This window comes from Diorhabda carinulata, chromosome 4 (genome assembly GCF_026250575.1).
Source record: "Diorhabda carinulata isolate Delta chromosome 4, icDioCari1.1, whole genome shotgun sequence".
In the NCBI taxonomy this organism is placed as follows: Eukaryota; Metazoa; Arthropoda; class Insecta; order Coleoptera; family Chrysomelidae; genus Diorhabda; species Diorhabda carinulata.
In genome coordinates this window covers 602,259-623,688 of record NC_079463.1, presented here as the reverse complement: position 1 = coordinate 623,688, position 21,430 = coordinate 602,259, and the positions used below count along the sequence as shown (strand labels likewise).

The following is a 21,430-nucleotide window of genomic DNA, read 5'->3' as shown; positions in this document are numbered from 1 at the left end:
TCAAATCCAATTAAATCGCTCCACAAGAATTTAGAGCTGATTCTGATTCAACCATAGTGGTGGTTTATCCAACATAATCAAACCTATTCGTAAAATAAGTTGGAAAAACGGATTGTAGTCGATGAATCACTTCAGAAGCGTTCAAAAGCGAAAAAATCAACTTCGAAGATTATGATTGCGATATTTTGAGATGTTGGACCGTTTTTATTCCAAAATCGAGGAAAAACCGCCTCTATATAGAAGAAGAAACCATTTTTCCAGCTTCAAACAAGTAAATCGTTCAAAAGGCCCAAAGCAAAAGGTTTCAAATCGAGTCAAATCCAATTAAATCGCTCCACAAGGATTTAGAGCTGATTCTGATTCAACCATAGTGGTGGTTTATCCAACATAATCAAACCTATTCGCAAAATAAGTTGGATAAACGGATTGTAGTCGATGAATCACTTCAGAAGCGTTCAAAAGCGAAAAAATCAACTTCGAAGATTATGATTGCGATATTTTGAGATGTTGGACCGTTTTTATTCCAAAATCGAGGAAAAACCGCCTCTATATAGAAGAAGAAACCATTTTTCCAGCTTCAAACAAGTAAATCGTTCAAAAGGCCCAAAGCAAAAGGTTTCAAATCGAGTCAAATCCAATTTAATCGCTCCACAAGGATTTAGAGCTGATTCTGATTCAACCATAGTGGTGGTTTATCCAACATAATCAAACCTATTCGCAAAATAAGTTGGATAAACGGATTGTAGTCGATGAATCACTTCAGAAGCGTTCAAAAGCGAAAAAATCAACTTCGAAGATTATGATTGCGATATTTTGAGATGTTGGACCGTTTTTATTCCAAAATCGAGGAAAAACCGCCTCTATATAGAAGAAAAAACCATTGTTCCAGCTTCAAACAAGTAAATCGTTCAAAAGGCCCAAAGCAAAAGGTTTCAAATCGAGTCAAATCCAATTAAATCGCTCCACAAGGATTTAGAGCTGATTCTGATTCAACCATAGTGGTGGTTTATCCAACATAATCAAACCTATTCGCAAAATAAGTTGGATAAACGGATTGTAGTCGATGAATCACTTCAGAAGCGTTCAAAAGCGAAAAAATCAACTTCGAAGATTATGATTGCGATATTTTGAGATGTTGGACCGTTTTTATTCCAAAATCGAGGAAAAACCGCCTCTATATAGAAGAAAAAACCATTGTTCCAGCTTCAAACAAGTAAATCGTTCAAAAGGCCCAAAGCAAAAGGTTTCAAATCGAGTCAAATCCAATTAAATCGCTCCACAAGGATTTAGAGCTGATTCTGATTCAACCATAGTGGTGGTTTATCCAACATAATCAAACCTATTCGCAAAATAAGTTGGATAAACGGATTGTAGTCGATGAATCACTTCAGAAGCGTTCAAAAGCGAAAAAATCAACTTCGAAGATTATGATTGCGATATTTTGAGATGTTGGACCGTTTTTATTCCAAAATCGAGGAAAAACCGCCTCTATATAGAAGAAAAAACCATTTTTCCAGCTTCAAACAAGTAAATCGTTCAAAAGGCCCAAAGCAAAAGGTTTCAAATCGAGTCAAATCCAATTTAATCGCTCCACAAGGATTTAGAGCTGATTCTGATTCAACCATAGTAGTGGTTTATCCAACATAATCAAACCTATTCGCAAAATAAGTTGGATAAACGGATTGTAGTCGATGAATCACTTCAGAAGCGTTCAAAAGCGAAAAAATCAACTTCGAAGATTATGATTGCGATATTTTGAGATGTTGGACCGTTTTTATTCCAAAATCGAGGAAAAACCGCCTCTATATAGAAGAAAAACCACTTTTCCAGCTTCAAACAAGTAAATCGTTCAAAAGGCCCAAAGCAAAAGGTTTCAAATCGAGTCAAATCCAATTTAATCGCTCCACAAGGATTTAGAGCTGATTCTGATTCAACCATAGTAGTGGTTTATCCAACATAATCAAACCTATTCGTAAAATAAGTTGGAAAAACGGATTGTAGTCGATGAATCACTTCAGAAGCGTTCAAAAGCGAAAAAATCAACTTCGAAGATTATGATTGCGATATTTTGAGATGTTGGACCGTTTTTATTCCAAAATCGAGGAAAAACCGCCTCTATATAGAAGAAAAAACCATTTTTCCAGCTTCAAACAAGTAAATCGTTCAAAAGGCCCAAAGCAAAAGGTTTCAAATCGAGTCAAATCCAATTAAATCGCTCCACAAGGATTTAGAGCTGATTCTGATTCAACCATAGTGGTGGTTTATCCAACATAATCAAACCTATTCGCAAAATAAGTTGGATAAACGGATTGTAGTCGATGAATCACTTCAGAAGCGTTCAAAAGCGAAAAAATCAACTTCGAAGATTATGATTGCGATATTTTGAGATGTTGGACCGTTTTTATTCCAAAATCGAGGAAAAACCGCCTCTATATAGAAGAAAAAACCATTTTTCCAGCTTCAAACAAGTAAATCGTTCAAAAGGCCCAAAGCAAAAGGTTTCAAATCGAGTCAAATCCAATTTAATCGCTCCACAAGGATTTAGAGCTGATTCTGATTCAACCATAGTAGTGGTTTATCCAACATAATCAAACCTATTCGTAAAATAAGTTGGAAAAACGGATTGTAATCGATAAATCACTTCAGAAGCGTTCAAAAGCGAAAAAAACCATCTTCGAAAGTTATAATTGCAGAATATAGAGTTGTTTTGATCCCAAAATAAAAAAAACGGCCTCATATTTAGAAAAAAAACCGATTTTCCATCAATACAATGCTCTGAATCAAAATTCGATATTTAAATTAAACGAAATACATTTTGAAATGTTTCCTCGTCCACCATATAATCCAGATCTAGTACTCAGTGACTACTAATTATTATTTAAAGTATTTTTAAGAACCTTTGATTTGGTACTCGAAAAATTATGATGATTCAGTATATAAATTGTATAAATAGTCAGTTTTAAGAGAGTAAAAAAAAAAAAATCAGATACCTCGTTCTAAATTACATAAAACTGTCCACATAGTTGTCCGTTAACACTTATTTTCGTGATTCATCTATTTGTTACATTTAATACTTTCGACCCACGCCATGCCGGGATATTAGTAGATTTATCTACTTAATGAGAATCGAAATAAATTTTGCAATCGGTGTCACAAGTATAAAAAAAAATATCGACTGACAGATAACTGACATAAGATGAATAATAATATATTCATCTTAATTATAAAATAATATTTTAACTAAAATATACGCAGTTTAAAAAAAATAAATAAACGATTGTCAATATTAAGTCAAAATCAGAAACGTCAAATGTCTAAACATCGGACAATCGATGAATTCGATGGTTCGGTTGTTCGAAAACGTTTCTTTAATTTTCACGAACACTTCTATCGAACTAATGACAGTTTACCATACAGACATAAAAAACTTACTGTGTTCTTAAAGTGAACGCCGCCGAAGTGATCGAAGATGGTAAATGCAACCCTTTGATGATTTCTTGCCACAATTTCTTGTTAATTACGTCTACTAAGCCCCCGCGTGCCGTTACTAAATTGTACAATTCGTACAAATCGAGAACGGACTTTGCCATTATCGGAAGTCTGTTGATGGGCGACCCTGAAACAAAACGATTCATTTCAAACAAGTTAATAATCGACGCGGAGTTTGTAATATCGAATAAAAGACAAAACCTAACAATCCCTCGTATTTATATTGTTGTAAAATAAACATTAGATGATACATCGAAAAAACCGTCACGAAGAATCAACGACACCTTCTGTTCGTGTTTAATTTTATTTTAGATTTTTTTTTGTCTGTCTAGCGTTTGATGATTTATTTAAATCTAGTCACTCTAGAAAGATAGACTATGATTTTAAAATCTATTTTCGTTTCACGTAATTATACGAAATAACACAAATGGTGTCGATCTTCGAAACGTCACTATATAGTCCGGGCAATAAGGAATTTATTTTAAATTCATTTAGATATATGACAACGTCAAACGTCAAACTCGATGTTTACAATTTACGTGGTATCTGAATACGAAAAAAAATTAAAAATGAATGAACGAAACTTTGAAATTATTGTCGAAGTATAATAAAGGAAGCACGTCACATAAATAATGATGAAAAAAATAAACCAAAACGACTTTATACGACTGACATTTATTTTTACAACAAAGTATATGAAATTAATAAGAGATTCACCAAAGCAGTCACATAACTCAGAATATTGCACTCGAGATGTAGAAAACACCAAAACAAAACAAAGTTTCAAATGATTTTTTATCGAAAATTAATACCGTATAGTACAGGACCGGCATCGGCCCATTTAGCGTATAAACTAAAATTGTATTATTGAAAAATTGATGATATATAGAAAGTTTGTGATTGAATTTTTTGTTTTATTGAAAATTTTCGTACATTTTTTCATCGAGAAACTTTTTATACTACAATTCGAAAAATTTTTTACTTCAAACTTTTTATAAATTCAGTAGAATCAATAAACGTTCCCGAAAACGAGTTTTTTAATTAAATAAAAGAGACAAAAATCACAAGGAACAAAATCTGGCGAATACTAATGGACATAATGATTATTGGGACATATCAGAACGACGTGGATTTAATTTTATTATTGAAAATTGATAATTTACAGTTTTATTTATATTTCGCGATTGATTTTTTCGTTTTACTCAGAATTTTCGTACATTTTTTCATCGCGAAACTTCTTCTAGTACAATCTTCATCAAATATTTTACTCCAAACTTTTTATAGATTCAATAGAATCAAAAACGTTGCCGAAAACGGATTTTCGATTAAATAAAAATCACAAGGAACAAAATCTGGCGAATATAAATGAGAATAAATGAGAAAAATTTTGATATTTAGCAATACGTCGACGAATAAAACGATTTAGTGTTTCTATACGATAAATTTTTTAGGTAGGAATTGTTGGAATCGACCCTGTGTTTGTGGCAACCGAGTTAGGCCGATTTATTTGATTTTTTAACGATGGCATCGATCAAAAGAACCGGCATTTTATTAATTTCATTTGTTTTCTCGGAATGGCGCATATATATTAGTCGAAGGAGTGTTTGAATGGTGCGTTCGGTGATTTTACGCTTTTTCTTCGAACCGAGAAACGACGGTTTTTACATCGGCTCAGACTTTTCGTCTTCTCAGTTAACCTATTTTTATTTATACATAATATGCGGTTGTATTTACCGTTCCGGTATATGAATCCAACTCGAAATGACGAAATACAAAATCGTTAAATATCGAAAACAACATCTATGGGGTAAAAACCGCTTAAAAAACGATATTTTACGTATAAAAGTTTATGTTTCAAGTTTGACGACGCCATATTGAATCTCACGTCATTATCGGTAACATGGCGCGTTCTTTTTATTTACTGAGTAGTGACGTAATATGACGTGTACAAATTGAAAGCAACTAATTAATCAACGATTTTTTTTTGCTTTCTAAACTTTCGAAAAATCTTATCGTTAATAATATCTTAGAAAAATTCAACACGTCCATCATTATTTAAATTAATAATAATTATTTAAAAAACGAAATTGTTGAATTGGAATCGACGTATTTTGAAAATTTTCGTATATTGTTTATAAAATGACGATTTTACGGTGTATTACACTGTAAAATCTCCGAAGACAATAAATTGGTTATCGAAAATAAAATATTGCACAAAAATTGTTTATTTTTCATAAAAACTACCGCATTTTTTTAGTATTACGTTCAAAATAATTAAAAAATTGTGTTGTTTAAATTTTCTATAAAAAAACTTTTCGATTTAAGAATGGTTAGGTTATGTTAGGTTAGGTTAAGTTACGGTTAGATTAAATTAGGTTAGGTTAGGTTAGGTTAGGTTGAGTTACGGTTAGATTAGGTTAGGTTAGGTTAGGTTGAGTTACGGTTATATTAGGTTAGATTAGGTTAGGTTAGGTTAGGTTAGGTTAGGTTAAATTAGGTTAGGTTAGGTTATGTTTTGGTTAGGTTAGGTTAGGTTAGGTTGAGTTACGGTTAGATTAGGTTAGGTTAGATTAGGTTAGGTTAAGTTTTGGTTAGGTTAGGTTAGGTTGAGTTACGGTTAGGTTAGGTTAGGTTAGGTTAGGTTAAATTAGGTTAGGTTAGGTTATGTTTTGGTTAGGTTAGGTTAGGTTAGGTTGAGTTACGGTTAGATTAGGTTAGGTTAGATTAGGTTAGGTTAAGTTTTGGTTAGGTTAGGTTAGGTTGAGTTACGGTTAGGTTAGGTTAGGTTAAATTAGGTTAGGTTAGGTTATGTTTTGGTTAGGTTAGGTTAGGTTAGGTTGAGTTACGGTTAGATTAGGTTAGGTTAGATTAGGTTAGGTTAAGTTTTGGTTAGGTTAGGTTAGGTTGAGTTACGGTTAGGTTAGGTTAGGTTAGGTTAGGTTAAATTAGGTTAGGTTAGGTTAGGTTATGTTTTGGTTAGGTTAGGTTGAGTTACGGTTAGATTAGGTTAGGTTAGATTAGGTTAGGTTAGATTAGGTTAGGTTAAGTTTTGGTTAGGTTAGGTTAGGTTGAGTTACGGTTAGGTTAGGTTAGGTTAAGTTACGGTTAGGTGAGTTTAAGTTACGCTTAGGTTAGGTTAGGTTAATTTACGGTTAGGTTAGGTTAAGTTACGCTTAGGTTAGGTTAGGTTAGGTTGAGTTAGGTTAAAAGACAACGAATATAATCGAATTGAAGAGAAAATGTTTGTTAATTGACCTGTACATTGTAATTTTTGTGCCTCGAACTTTTTTAATACGAAAAAATAGTTTTTAATAAAGTATTTCCCAACTTTCGACTTAACGTATAAACGTTCTGAATAACTGATAACAGATTTTATCAATATATCAAAAAGCGTTTTCGTCGGTACCGCGTCGTAGGCCTTTTCGAGATCACGAATACGAGATAAGTGGTTAAAATTTCTTTAAATTCGGATTTTTCTCGCTCATTTTTGAGAGTTTTTTTTTTTTTATTATTATTATTAATTTTAGAATCCAATTAAAACGAAAACGATTTTTTTTTCCCATTTGGAAATATTTAGTTGGCTACATCCATGAGATTGTTGTTAAAATAATATCATGTGACCGTAATCATTCATAGTCTGTCGTTCGTGTCAGTCCGCTATTTTAATACAGCCAGACAGACGTTTTATTATAAGTTAGTGTTTGTTTGCAGGTATACAACACCAACCGAAACACTACATTGTGTCTAATTTCGAATCTAAATTCACGCCTTTCCTATACGAACCTCGACGTTTATAGTCCGCTTCTGGAAACTGCTTTTTTCATGGATATTTTTGTAATTTCGTTTTTTTTTCACGCAGTTTTCCACGCATCGCGATTAGATTTATGTCTCTCATTTATATAAATACGCACCAACATCACTTAAAAACACAGATCATGTTGAAAAATAAAAAAAAAATCTAATCTTTCCAAACATATATTATTTTATGTACAAACCTCGTATTTTCCATTCCATTATTTTTTCAACGCCCCCCGTACACTTTTAGATTGTAATTTTCTTCGTAAATTACCATTAAATAATATTTTTATTCGCGAAATTTTGAGAACCGCTGATTAAACTAATAAAACATCCAGTTTATACTTGTCGCACATTAATTCGACGTTGTTTATAATGTTTATCGAATTAAAATCTAAACGACTTGTCAATAAACACCCTGTACAACCATAAATATCGACCTTTTTCCTCGAATTTGTCCGTATTAACTGTATTAACAACCCGATGTGACGATAGATGTTCGATATTAAAAACATATGGAAGTCATTCTGTCATCATTAAATTGGTAAGAGCTTCGCGTTTTAGTATTTTAAATGAAAATTTATATTTTTACAAGACAAATATAGTTTTATATACGAATTTAATTGAAAATCTGATTTATGTAAACCAGCGGCATTCTCAAGTTTATAATAGTACGAATCAGGATCATTGACATTCGGAAATAAACAGCTGACAATATGGTTGTACTTACTATATAAATAAAGAAAAAAGTAGGGTTATGTTAATAGAAAACGTTATCTATAAAATAAAAATAACGATACGTTAGTATTTGATTCACAGATGGCGCCGTGAACAAATAAAATCATTTTTATGACAAATACTAATTATGAAAAGATATCTTCAAAGTTTGTATAAAAAGTTTCAGTTTTATTGGTGTGTTATTTTCGAATTAATTAAGAAAAAGAATTTAGTGTGTTGATACAACGTGGCTGTCAACAAAATGATACTTGCGACATCTGCGAATGAATTCATTCGTTCTCAAAAACTATTAATCAAGTTGGTATTCTATTTTTAATAAATATATAAATTTGTAATAACACGAGTTCCATTTCATTATTAAATCAAATTGTCGCTAAATTATTTAGGTTATATCTTATGAATAATAATCGGGAGGGAAAATTTGACAATATAAAAGATTCGCGACATGCAATGGGCAATTTTCCATTAGTTCTTTCAATAGACAAAACAGAATTTCAAAAATTCGCGAGAATATTATAAATTCGTATTAAATTTATCATTTTAACTGCATTCTTGTGAAATTATCCCACAGAATATTCAATTTTTTTATATATTAATACAGGGTGCGCCAAATCACATAACTATTTTCAATATACAAGGTGCAACAAGAATTGAAAGAATTCTGTAATTATATAAGGAGTATTTATATATACAGGGTATGTTAAAAATAGGAATCCTATGATTTTTTATTATTGGCAATATACGGGGTTTACGAAAAAATAACCGAATCCGATATTTCTATAGTTATTTACACTGTTTCTCAAAATAGGAGACTTTATAATTTGTTATCGCAAATATACAGGGTGTATTAAGGAAGTAATAGAATTATTTATTCTACGATATACAAGGTTTATCAAGAAATGAGATATCACATTATAATTATATTTATGTTAATTTATGTATTACGTCGTATAATTATACAGGGTGTATCAAGAAATAGGAGATCATATTTTCGTCGTATTTCCAATATACAGGGTATATCAAAAATTGAGAAATCATATAATTATGAAATAGGAAACCTCGTAATTATTAATTATTAATTGATGTACAGGGTGTATCAAGAAACAGGAGATCATATAATTATATTTACGTTAATATACGGGTTGTATTACGACAAATGCGGTCATATAATTATACAGGGCGTATCACGAAATGAAATTTTCAAGTATTAAATGTTAATGTACAGGGTGTATCGAGAAATAGGAGATAATGTAATCATCGTATTTTCAATATACAGGGTATATCAAAAATTGAGAAATCATATAATTATGAAATAGGAAACCTCGTAATTATTAATTATTAATTGATGTACAGGGTGTATCAAGAAACAGGAGATCATATAATTATATTTACGTTAATATACGGGTTGTATTACGACAAATGCGGTCATATAATTATACAGGGCGTATCACGAAATGAAATTTTCAAGTATTAAATGTTAATGTACAGGGTGTATCGAGAAATAGGAGATAATGTAATCATCGTATTTTCAATATACAGGGTATATCAAGAAGCTAGAGTTCAAATAATTATATTTGTAATAATATACAGGGTGTATTACGTCAATTGCTGTCGTATAATTATACAGGGTATATTATGAAATAGGAGATCATATAATTATATTTACGTTGATATACAGGGTGTATTAAGACAAATGCTGACGTATAATTATACAGGGTATATCATAAAATGAGAGGCTAAATAAAATTTAGTTATTAATATACAGGGTTAATCAAGTTTATCATGTAATTTTCGTATTTCCAATATACAGGATATAGCAAGAAACGAGAGATCAAATAATTATATTTATGTTAATATACAGGGTGTATTAAGACAAATGTGGTCGTATAATTATACAGGGTGTATCATGAAATAGGAGATAATGTAATCATCGTATTTTCAATATACAGGGTATATCAAGAAGCTAGAGTTCAAATAATTATATTTGTGTTAATATACAGGGTGTATTACGTCAATTGCTGTCGTATAATTATACAGGGTATATCATGAAATAGGAGATCATATAATTATATTTACGTTGATATACAGGGTGTATTAAGACAAATGCTGACGTATAATTATACAGGGTATATCATAAAATGAGAGGCTAAATAATTTTTAGTTATTAATATACAGGGTTAATCAAGTTTATCATGTAATTTTCGTATTTCCAATATACAGGATATAGCAAGAAACGAGAGATCAAATAATTATATTTATGTTAATATACAGGGTGTATTAAGACAAAAGTGGTCGTATAATTATACAGGGTGTATCATGAAATGAGAAGTTTCATAATTTTTAGATATTAATATACAGGGTTAATCAAGTAATCATTGTATTTCCAATATACATGGTATATCAAGAGATGTTAGTTGTGTAACAGGTTATTTTTGATATGTTGGGTATGATAACTAATATACAGGGTGTGTCAAGGGTCGAAACATCGAATAAACCAATTTTCTTGATTTGAAAAGATGTTACGTGAAAATAATCGTGACCAATATACTTCTCACGTAAACGTTTATTGTCTTCTGTATATTATGTTGACGTACAATCGTTTCAAGTCTGCTTAACTCGTAGATAAACATACAAATTATACGTTTCGAGTTTCCTTACAAAATGGAATAGTTAACGTAGCAGTTATGTTGTTATCGGTAATAAATGAGGATGTCTATCAAAAATTGAAGCTTTTTCAAAAAAACAAAAAAATGTTTTCCCGTTTCAACGCGAGATTAAATAGGAAAATATCAATTTTTTTCGCATTTTTGGTATATATACATTCATAGATATAAAAGTGACGAAACGTTTCGTAAAAAAATAAAAAAAGAAAACAACTCGACGGTACCACCACCAAATGCAATTATGAAAATGTGACTTAATGTTACCGAGATTTATGCTACAACTTTAAATGTATTAATTTATGAGGCAATTGCTTCCCGAGGCAATACGAATACGGACTCGATATTTATTTTTTACTTTTTGTAGCGTACACTCTGTTAATTCATTCTTGTGCAGTATTGAGTACGCCCGGACAACCTAATCGACTCTACGTGATTTATAGAAAACATGGAGGTGAATTTGCACTCTATATTAACAAATTTATTGTACCATATACCAATGGGGAGAATATAGAAACAAAACTAGTCGTAAATTAATGTCTACTTAATAATAAAAATGAATAGTTTTTCTGGGCGTTATAAAACCGGATTAATTCCGAACTGGGATATCAAAAACTGTTTTCAAAGAATTATTAACAAAAATTATTCATAATATCGGTTTTAGATTGGTTCGTTTTTGAGTTACGAGCCTTTACAAAATAAAAAATTTGAACAATTCGTAATTTTTAGTGGGACAACCCGTATATACAAAGTGATAATCTGAAAAAAAACGACTATAAATTGTAATTTACTTACAGGGGGGGTATCAAAATGTAATTAAACGTTTTTAATTCAGATTTTTGTTGTCGAATTTTGGTTAGAATCAAATAAAAACGTTTTTAAATGTTTAAAATGGGGATTTTTACACATTTCCGGTATTTAAGGGTGATATTAATTGTATTTTCCGTTATATACTTTTCAATTTGGTTTTTTTTACGTGCTGGTGGCGTTTTTAAGACATAAAAAATGAAACACATCGATTATAAAGATTTATGCTAATTTTTTGCAGAATGTTTCTTTCCGGCGAATAATTTTCGGTAATCTAACGGTAAATTATACAAAATCGAGTATCTTTTTATTAAAAAAAACCGTTTAAATCCTCTCGTTTCTGAGTTACGAGCCTTTAAAGAATAAAAAATTTGAACAATTCGTAATTTTTAGTGGGACAACCCGTATATACAAAGTGATAATCTGAAAAAAAACGACTATAAATTGTAATTTACTTACAGGGGGGGTATCAAAATGTAATAAAACGTTTTTAATTCAGATTTTTGTTGTCGAATTTTGGTTAGAATCAAATAAAAACGTTTTTAAATGTTTAAAATGGGGATTTTTACACATTTCCGGTATTTAAGCGTGATATTAATTGTATTTTCCTTTTTATAATTTTCAATTTAGTTTTTTTTACGTGTTGGTGGCGTTTTTAAAATATAAAAAAATGAAACACATCGATTATAACGATTTATGCTATTTTTTTGCAGAATGTTTCTTTACGGCGAATAATTTTTGGTAATCAAACGGTAAATTTGACAAAATCGAGTATCTTTTTATTAAAAAAAACCGTTTAAATTCTCTCGTTTTTGAGTTACGAGCCTTTAAAGAATAAAAAATTTGAACAATTCGTAGTTTTTAGTGGGACAACCCGTATATACAAAGTGATAATCTGAAAAAAAACGACCATAAATTGTAATTTACTTACAGGGGGGGGTAACAAAATATAATTAAACGTTTTTAATTCAGATTTTTGTTGTCGAATTTTGGTTAGAATTAAATAAAAACGTTTTTAAATGTTTAAAATGGGGATTTTTACACATTTCCGGTATTTAAGCGTGATATTAATTGTATTTTCCTTTTTATAATTTTCAAATTTAGTTTTTTTTACGTGCTGGTGACGTTTCTAAAATATAAAAAATGAAATCCATCGATTATAACGATTTATGCTATTTTTTTTCAGAATGTTTCTTTCCGGCGAATAATTTTCGGTAATCTAACGGTAAATTATACAAAATCGAGTATCTTTTTATTAAAAAAAACCGTTTAAATTCTCTCGTTTTTGAGTTACGAGCCTTTAAAGAATAAAAAATTTGAACAATTCGTAGTTTTTAGTGGGACAACCCGTATATACAAAGTGATAATCTGAAAAAAATTACTATAAATTGTAATTTACTTACAGGGGGGGTAACAAAATATAATTAAACGTTTTTAATTCAGATTTTTGTTGTCGAATTTTGGTTAGAATTAAATAAAAACGTTTTTAATTGTTTAAAATGGGGATTTTTACACATTTCCGGTATTTAAGCGTGATATTAATTGTATTTTCCTTTTTATAATTTTCAAATTTAGTTTTTTTTACGTGCTGGTGACGTTTCTAAAATATAAAAAATGAAATCCATCGATTATAACGATTTATGCTATTTTTTGCAGAATGTTTCTTTCCGGCGAATAATTTTCGGTAATCTAACGGTAAATTTGACAAAATCGAGTATCTTTTTATTAAAAAAACCCGTTTAAATTCTCTCGTTTCTGAGTTACGAGCCTTTAAAGAATAAAAAATTTGAACAATTCGTAATTTTTAGTGGGACAACCCGTATATACAAAGTGATAATCTGAAAAAAAACGACTATAAATTGTAATTTACTTACAGGGGGGGGTAACAAAATATAATTAAACGTTTTTAATTCAGATTTTTGTTGTCGAATTTTGGTTAGAATTAAATAAAAACGTTTTTAAATGTTTAAAATGGGGATTTTTACACATTTCCGGTATTTAAGCGTGATATTAATTGTATTTTCCTTTTTATAATTTTCAAATTTAGTTTTTTTTACGTGCTGGTGACGTTTCTAAAATATAAAAAATGAAATCCATCGATTATAACGATTTATGCTATTTTTTTTCAGAATGTTTCTTTCCGGCGAATAATTTTCGGTAATCTAACGGTAAATTATACAAAATCGAGTATCTTTTTATTAAAAAAAACCGTTTAAATTCTCTCGTTTTTGAGTTACGAGCCTTTAAAGAATAAAAAATTTGAACAATTCGTAGTTTTTAGTGGGACAACCCGTATATACAAAGTGATAATCTGAAAAAAATTACTATAAATTGTAATTTACTTACAGGGGGGGTAACAAAATATAATTAAACGTTTTTAATTCAGATTTTTGTTGTCGAATTTTGGTTAGAATTAAATAAAAACGTTTTTAATTGTTTAAAATGGGGATTTTTACACATTTCCGGTATTTAAGCGTGATATTAATTGTATTTTCCTTTTTATAATTTTCAAATTTAGTTTTTTTTACGTGCTGGTGACGTTTCTAAAATATAAAAAATGAAATCCATCGATTATAACGATTTATGCTATTTTTTGCAGAATGTTTCTTTCCGGCGAATAATTTTCGGTAATCTAACGGTAAATTTGACAAAATCGAGTATCTTTTTATTAAAAAAACCCGTTTAAATTCTCTCGTTTCTGAGTTACGAGCCTTTAAAGAATAAAAAATTTGAACAATTCGTAATTTTTAGTGGGACAACCCGTATATACAAAGTGATAATCTGAAAAAAATGACCATAAATAGTAATTTACTTACAGGGGGGGTACCAAAATGTAATAAAACGTTTTTAATTCAGATTTTTGCTGTCGAATTTTGGTTAGAATTAAATAAAAACGTTTTTAAATGTTTAAAATGGGGATTTTTACACATTTCCGGTATTTAAGCGTGATATTAATTGTATTTTCCTTTCTATAATTTTCAATTTAGTTTTTTTTACGTGTTGGTGGCGTTTTTAAAATATAAAAAAATGAAACACATCGATTATAACGATTTATGCTATTTTTTTTCAGAATGTTCTTTACGGCGAATAATTTTCGGTAATCTAACGGTAAATTTGACAAAATCGAGTATCTTTTTATTAAAAAAAACCGTTTTTGTTATCTCTGGATTGGATTTGGATAATATACGTAATTTTTTTTTTTGGAATGTCATTTCGATCGTTAATAAAACACAAGCGCGGCGCGTTTATAAATTAAACAAAAAGAAAATGTCGATCGAGTGACAAACATACGGCGATATAAAGCCGACTGAAAGCGGTGGTGCCAACGCAGGCACACCGGAAGTGTCCGCTAATTATAAATGTGCCCTCATCAATCACTGCGCATCTGACATTTGAAGAGTCGAATTTTCGGTATAAATTTATCGCGGACGATTGTCAGACAGATGATGATGATGAAGACGAAATATTAATTACGTTTTATTTTCTGTTGATGTGCAATGGGTATCTCGAAATACTGTCTGGTATTCAATAGGCCGAGCAACGGGGAGTGTATGTATATTATAAATTGGTTTTTAGTATAAATTCGATATTTTCTTTTTTAGTCTATAATATTTCGGAAGTTTTTTAACGATGAAATCCTCCATGAGAGATATTTCGTTATTTAAATAAAGTTGATAACTCTTTTGTATTTTTTTTATCAAAAACTAGCGCTACAAACAAACTTTTGTACCCTTTTACTAAATTTTCCAACCCCCATGGTGTAAATAGTCGTGATTTTGTTCAGAATATTACGCGGGTTGAAATATTTATGGATTAAATACATTTTTTTAACTAACTCTAACTTTTATGGAGAAAAGTCAAATAGAAAAGTTGTAGGTAATGAAGAGATCTACAACTTTTGTATTTACACTTTTTTTACATAACCTCAAATTTAATTGCACCGTTTGAATTTAGAAATCGTGTTTACTTAGTTGGGCCTGGTACTTTTCGAAGCGTCCTCGTATATGAAACTCGTTAGAAAAAGAGAAAAATATAATTAAAACAAAAGGAAAAATTGATTTACGAGCGATATGTTGTTGAATAGGGTAGGGGGCTAAGTTTTTAAGGGTAAAAAACGGTTTTTCTTGATTTCCGGAAAAATTGAAGGTCCTACGGGAAAACGTCAAATAGAAAAGTTGTAGATAATGAATAGATCTACAACTTTTGTATTCACACTTTTTTCACATAACCTCAAATTTACTTGCAACGTTTGAGTTTAGAAATCACGTTTTCTCAGTTGGGCCTGGTACTTTTCGAAGCGTCCTCGTATATGAAATATGTTAAAAAAAAATGGGAAAATATAATAAAAACCAAAAGAAATTGATTTACGAGCGATATGTTGTCGAAAAAGGGGAAGGGATTGAGTTTTTAAGAGTGAAAAACGATTTTTCTTGATTTCTTGAAAAACTAAATGTCCTATCGGGAAACGTCAAATAGAAAAGTTGTAGGTAATGAAGAGATCTACAACTTTTGTATTTACACTTTTTTCACATAACCTCAAATTTACTTGCAACGTTTGAGTTTAGAAATCACGTTTTCTCAGTTGGGCCTGGTACTTTTCGAAGCGTCCTCGTATATGAAACTCGTTAGAAAAAGAGAAAAATATAATTAAAACAAAAGGAAAAATTGATTTACGAGCGATATGTTGTCGAAAAAGGGGAAGGGATTGAGTTTTTAAGAGTGAAAAACGATTTTTCTTGATTTCTTGAAAAACTAAATGTCCTATCGGGAAACGTCAAATAGAAAAGTTGTAGGTAATGAAGAGATCTACAACTTTTGTATTTACACTTTTTTTACATAACCTCAAATTTATTTGCAACGTTTGAGTTTAGAAATCACGTTTTCTCAGTTGGGCCTGGTACTTTTCGAAGCGTCCTCGTATATGAACTATGTTAAAAAAAAAGGGGAAAATATAATAAAAACCAAAAGAAATTGATTTACGAGCGATATGTTGTCGAAAAAGGGGAAGGGATTGAGTTTTTAAGAGTGAAAAACGATTTTTCTTGATTTCTTGAAAAACTAAATGTCCTATCGGGAAACGTCAAATAGAAAAGTTGTAGGTAATGAAGAGATCTACAACTTTTGTATTTACACTTTTTTCACATAACCTCAAATTTAATTGCACCGTTTGAATTTAGAAATCGTGTTTACTTAGTTGGGCCTGGTACTTTTCGAAGCGTCCTCGTATATGAAACTCGTTAGAAAAAGAGAAAAATATAATTAAAACAAAAGGAAAAATTGATTTACGAGCGATATGTCGTCGAAAAGGGTAAGGGGGGTGAGTTTTTAAGGGTAAAAAACGGTTTTTCTTGATTTCTGGAAAAACTAAAGATCCTATGGGGAAAAGTCAAATAGAAAAATTGTAGGTAATGAAAAGATCTACAATTTTTGTATTTACACTTTTTTTACATAACCTCAAATTTATTTGCAACGTTTGAGTTTAGAAATCACGTTTTCTCAGTTGGGTCTGGTACTTTTGGAAGCGTCCTCGTATATGAAACTCGTTAGAAAAAGACGATAAAATGATAAAAACAAAAGGAAATTAACGTTTCTCGAATTCATTACCCAATTTTTATGTCTTAATAGCCAAATTAAATTTTCAAACGTCAAAAAATCGTATCTGTTTCTAAATATTGTTCATAAAATATCAAATTGTACGTTTTAAATCATTTAGTAGTTAATACTCAAATGTGAGGTATGCCATTTCTGATAAAAACTCGTTTCTCGTTCATCGTTCTTCGAGCGTTCCAGTTAATCTTTCTTCACCCAATTAACATTCATAATGATACTCATAGGCGTCGCTCGACGAAATTCTCAAATATATCAACGCGTTCATGCATTCTTTCACATAATAACACGTAATTAATCGATTAAAATCGATAATACACCTTTTCAAATATTGACAGTTAAGTAAAATCGAGAAATTGATTTAAATGTTAGGTTAATGACGCTAAAAAAGAAGAAGCACTGCTAATTTAAGTCTAAACTTCATTCTAAACAAAATTTGTTACCAGTTAAGGCGTTTTTCGTAAATTCTGAAAGGTTTCTAATTAATCCAAATCCAAAACTTGTCGATCGAAAATTGTAGAACGTTTTTCTTTAAAATTTATTCAACCAGATATTACTGATTACGTCATACGAGTGAGTTTATGTAAATTAAACAATGAAACAAGATGGCGTCGTGGTATCGGATAGATAGAGACGTTTAATAATATGGTAGCGAAGAAAATTACAGGTAACTGTTTTATCATAAATTTTTTATGAGAAAGTGATATATAAAATGAATGATTATAAGATAAAATCATATCGTAGAGGTTATAAATATTCTAATTACAATTCCAGAAGGAAGTTATACCAAATTAATAAATGAAAAATTATATTTACTCTATTTACCAATGAAAACATCGAATCGTAAATATATATACGCATTTCTATTGGCCGAAGCTGTCGGAAGGCGTATGTACGTAATTTCTTAGAAATATTCCCGCCAGACGGTCTGTGATAAACAGTGGGGTCGTTTGGTGAGATTCATTAAATTTATAAATTTCGTTTTTTAGAATTTGATAATGAAGATTTAGATATATAAACAATGTATAACTCATGTTTCTTGTTTTAAGAAAAAACTAATGATTTAAATAAAAAAAGGGGGTCGTGCGGCACCTTGTTCGAAAGGGATTTTAATCCTCTGTTCGGCAATATAAAGTTTTTTAAATTTGGTGCTATTATAACTGAAAAAATTAAAATATTCAAAATAAACATCAACATGTAGTGATCGAGATGAGTCAAATCGGGGGATTTAGTCGGCTATTCGATGATACCAACCTAAACGTTCATTTTTTTATGTTTTTAAGTGTGAATTTCGAACATCCAGTGAAAATGTTCCTTTTCTAATATCTATAGTTGCGTTTGTTAATCGTTTAAAGTTACAATTTTTGAACCGCAAATTTGATTTGATTTTATATTGAACCAATTGAAGTTTTTTTTGTACAAAATTCTCGAGTTGTCTTTTGTGGATTCTCCTCAATATCTAAAAGTACGTCCAACTTTTTTTTAACAGTAAATTAATGATTTTTACGTGGTTTTTTACTATTTTTAACATGCCCAGTTGCACATTGTACACTGCGAAACGTGTTGAAATTGAAATGTCTCGGACAAATTATTCATACTGACATCTAACCTAACCTAACCTAACTTTTCAATACTTAAATGACAGCAGCCTCGAGGGGGTCCTAAATTGTCAATTGGCGACATTTTTATGAACGAAATGGATAAATTTACAAATTATTGTTTAAAATAGACATTTGTGTTTGCTTTCGGTAAATATTAATTTATTTTCAGCCGCAAAAATTGACGTCGTTTCGTAATTTTAATGATTTCCACGTTTTGAATATTTACACAATCTAAGATAAATTGAAAAATAATGTTTGCATTTAAGCGGAACAAATAATAGATAATCGTTAATTTTAACTATTATTTATTTAATTATCAATTAAGAATATTGTTTTTAATATTATATTTCGTGTTATTCAACATTGGAAGACGTACTAAATGCGGTAATAAAAAATATTCATAAAATACGTCTCGTAACAGGGAATTTCCGAAAGATTATTTTCTTATAACAAAATTAATCAATTAAATACGTTCGATATATTTATCAATTGCAAATTACAAAAACTTGTTCGAAACCATTATTAAAAGGCAATCGAATCATGTTAAAACTGAATATTAAATTATAAAACGTAAAGTGACGAGTAAAATTTACGTGTCTGCGAGGGCGTTTGGTTTAAACACGATACCAGATTATATCGATCGTTTTTTTAACGGAAAAAAAGCAAAAATCATTAAGAAATTAATTTTTTCGCAAATATAAAGAAAGAAAATGAAAAAATTTCCATTGTAAAGTATATTTATAAATAATAATCGTACTTAAAATCGAATTTATTGAATTATGAATGGTTGTAAAGATTTCTTCTTCTTTTATAACATTTTTAACACAGTTTTTCCAAAATTTTTGGTGATCTGCTGCAAGAACTTTCTGCAATAGCTTCGTTTTGAGGCTTTTTTTTTGGTTACAACAAAATTAATTAATTAAATACGTTCGATATATTTATCAATTGCAAATTACAAAAACTTGTTCGAAACCATTATTAAAAGGCAATCGAATCATGTTAAAACTGGATATTAAATTATAAAACGTAAAGTGACGAGTAAAATTTACGTGTCTGCGAGGGCGTTTGGTTTAAACACGATACCAGATTATATCGATCGTTTTTTTAACGGAAAAAAAGCGAAAATCATTAAGAAATTAATTTTTTTGCAAATATAAAGAAAGAAAATGAAAAAATTTCCATTGTAAAGTATATTTATAAATAATAATCGTACTTAAAATCGAATTTATTGAATTATGAATGGTTGTAAAGATTTCTTCTTCTTTTATAACATTTTCAACACAGTTTTTCCAAAATTTTTGGTGATCTGCTGCAAGAACTTTCTGCAATAGCTTCGTTTTGAGGCTTTTTTTTTGGTTATAACAAAATTAATTAATTAAATACGTTCGATATATTTATCAATTGCAAATTATAAAAACTTGTTCGAAACCATTATTAAAAGGCAATCGAATCATGTTAAAACTGGATATTAAATTATAAAACGTAAAGTGACGAGTAAAATTTAAGTGTCTGCGAGGGCGTTTGGTTTAAACACGATATCAGATTATATCGATCGTTTTTTTAACGGAAAAAAAGCGAAAATCATTAAGAAATTAATTTTTTTGCAAATATAAAGAAAGAAAATGAAAAAATTTCCATTGTAAAGTATATTTATAAATAATAATCGTACTTAAAATCGAATTTATTGAATTATGAATGGTTGTAAAGATTTCTTCTCCTTTTATAACATTTTCAACACAGTTTTTCCAAAATTTTTGGTGATCTGCTGCAAGAACTTTCTGCAATAGCTTCGTTTTGAGGCTTTTTTTTTGGTTATAACAAAATTAATTAATTAAATACGTTCGATATATTTATCAATTGCAAATTATAAAAACTTGTTCGAAACCATTATTAAAAGGCAATCGAATCATGTTAAAACTGGATATTAAATTATAAAACGTAAAGTGACGAGTAAAATTTAAGTGTCTGTGAGGGCGTTTGGTTTAAACACGATACCAGATTATATCGATCGTTTTTTTAACGGAAAAAAAGCGAAAATCATTAAGAAATTAATTTTTTTGCAAATATAAAGAAAGAAAATGAAAAAATTTCCATTGTAAAGTATATTTATAAATAATAATCGTACTTAAAATCGAATTTATTGAATTATGAATGGTTGTAAAGATTTCTTCTTCTTTTATAACATTTTTAACACAGTTTTTCCAAAATTTTTGGTGATCTGCTGCAAGAACTTTCTGCAATAGCTTCGTTTTGAGGCTTTTTTTTTGGTTATAACAAAATTAATTAATTAAATACGTTCGATATATTTATCAATTGCAAATTACAAAAACTTGTTCGAAACCATTATTAAAAGGCAATCGAATCATGTTAAAACTGGATATTAAATTATAAAACGTAAAGTGACGAGTAAAATTTACGTGTCTGCGAGGGCGTTTGGTTTAAACACGATACCAGATTATATCGATCGTTTTTTTAACGGAAAAAAAGCAAAAATCATTAAGAAATTAATTTTTTTGCAAATATAAAGAAAGAAAATGAAAAAATTTCCATTGTAAAGTATATTTATAAATAATAATCGTACTTAAAATCGAATTTATTGAATTATGAATGGTTGTAAAGATTTCCTCTTCTTTTATAACATTTTTAACACAGTTTTTCCAAAATTTTTGGTGATCTGCTGCAAGAACTTTCTGCAATAGCTTCGTTTTGAGGCTTTTTTTTTGGTTATAACAA

General features: G+C 29.6%; 1 protein-coding gene across 7 annotated transcripts in view; it reads right to left on the bottom strand.

Annotated features, from left to right (window-relative positions):
- LOC130892395 (protein dead ringer-like) overlaps positions 1 to 21,430 on the bottom strand; it is a 177,697-nt gene that overhangs the window by 7,274 nt on the left and 148,993 nt on the right. For all 7 annotated transcript variants that reach the window (XM_057797809.1, XM_057797807.1, XM_057797808.1 and 4 more), the window contains one exon: positions 3,433 to 3,616. In XM_057797809.1, the coding sequence (XP_057653792.1) occupies positions 3,433 to 3,616 (184 nt within the window). The remainder of the gene's footprint in view (positions 1 to 3,432; positions 3,617 to 21,430) is intronic.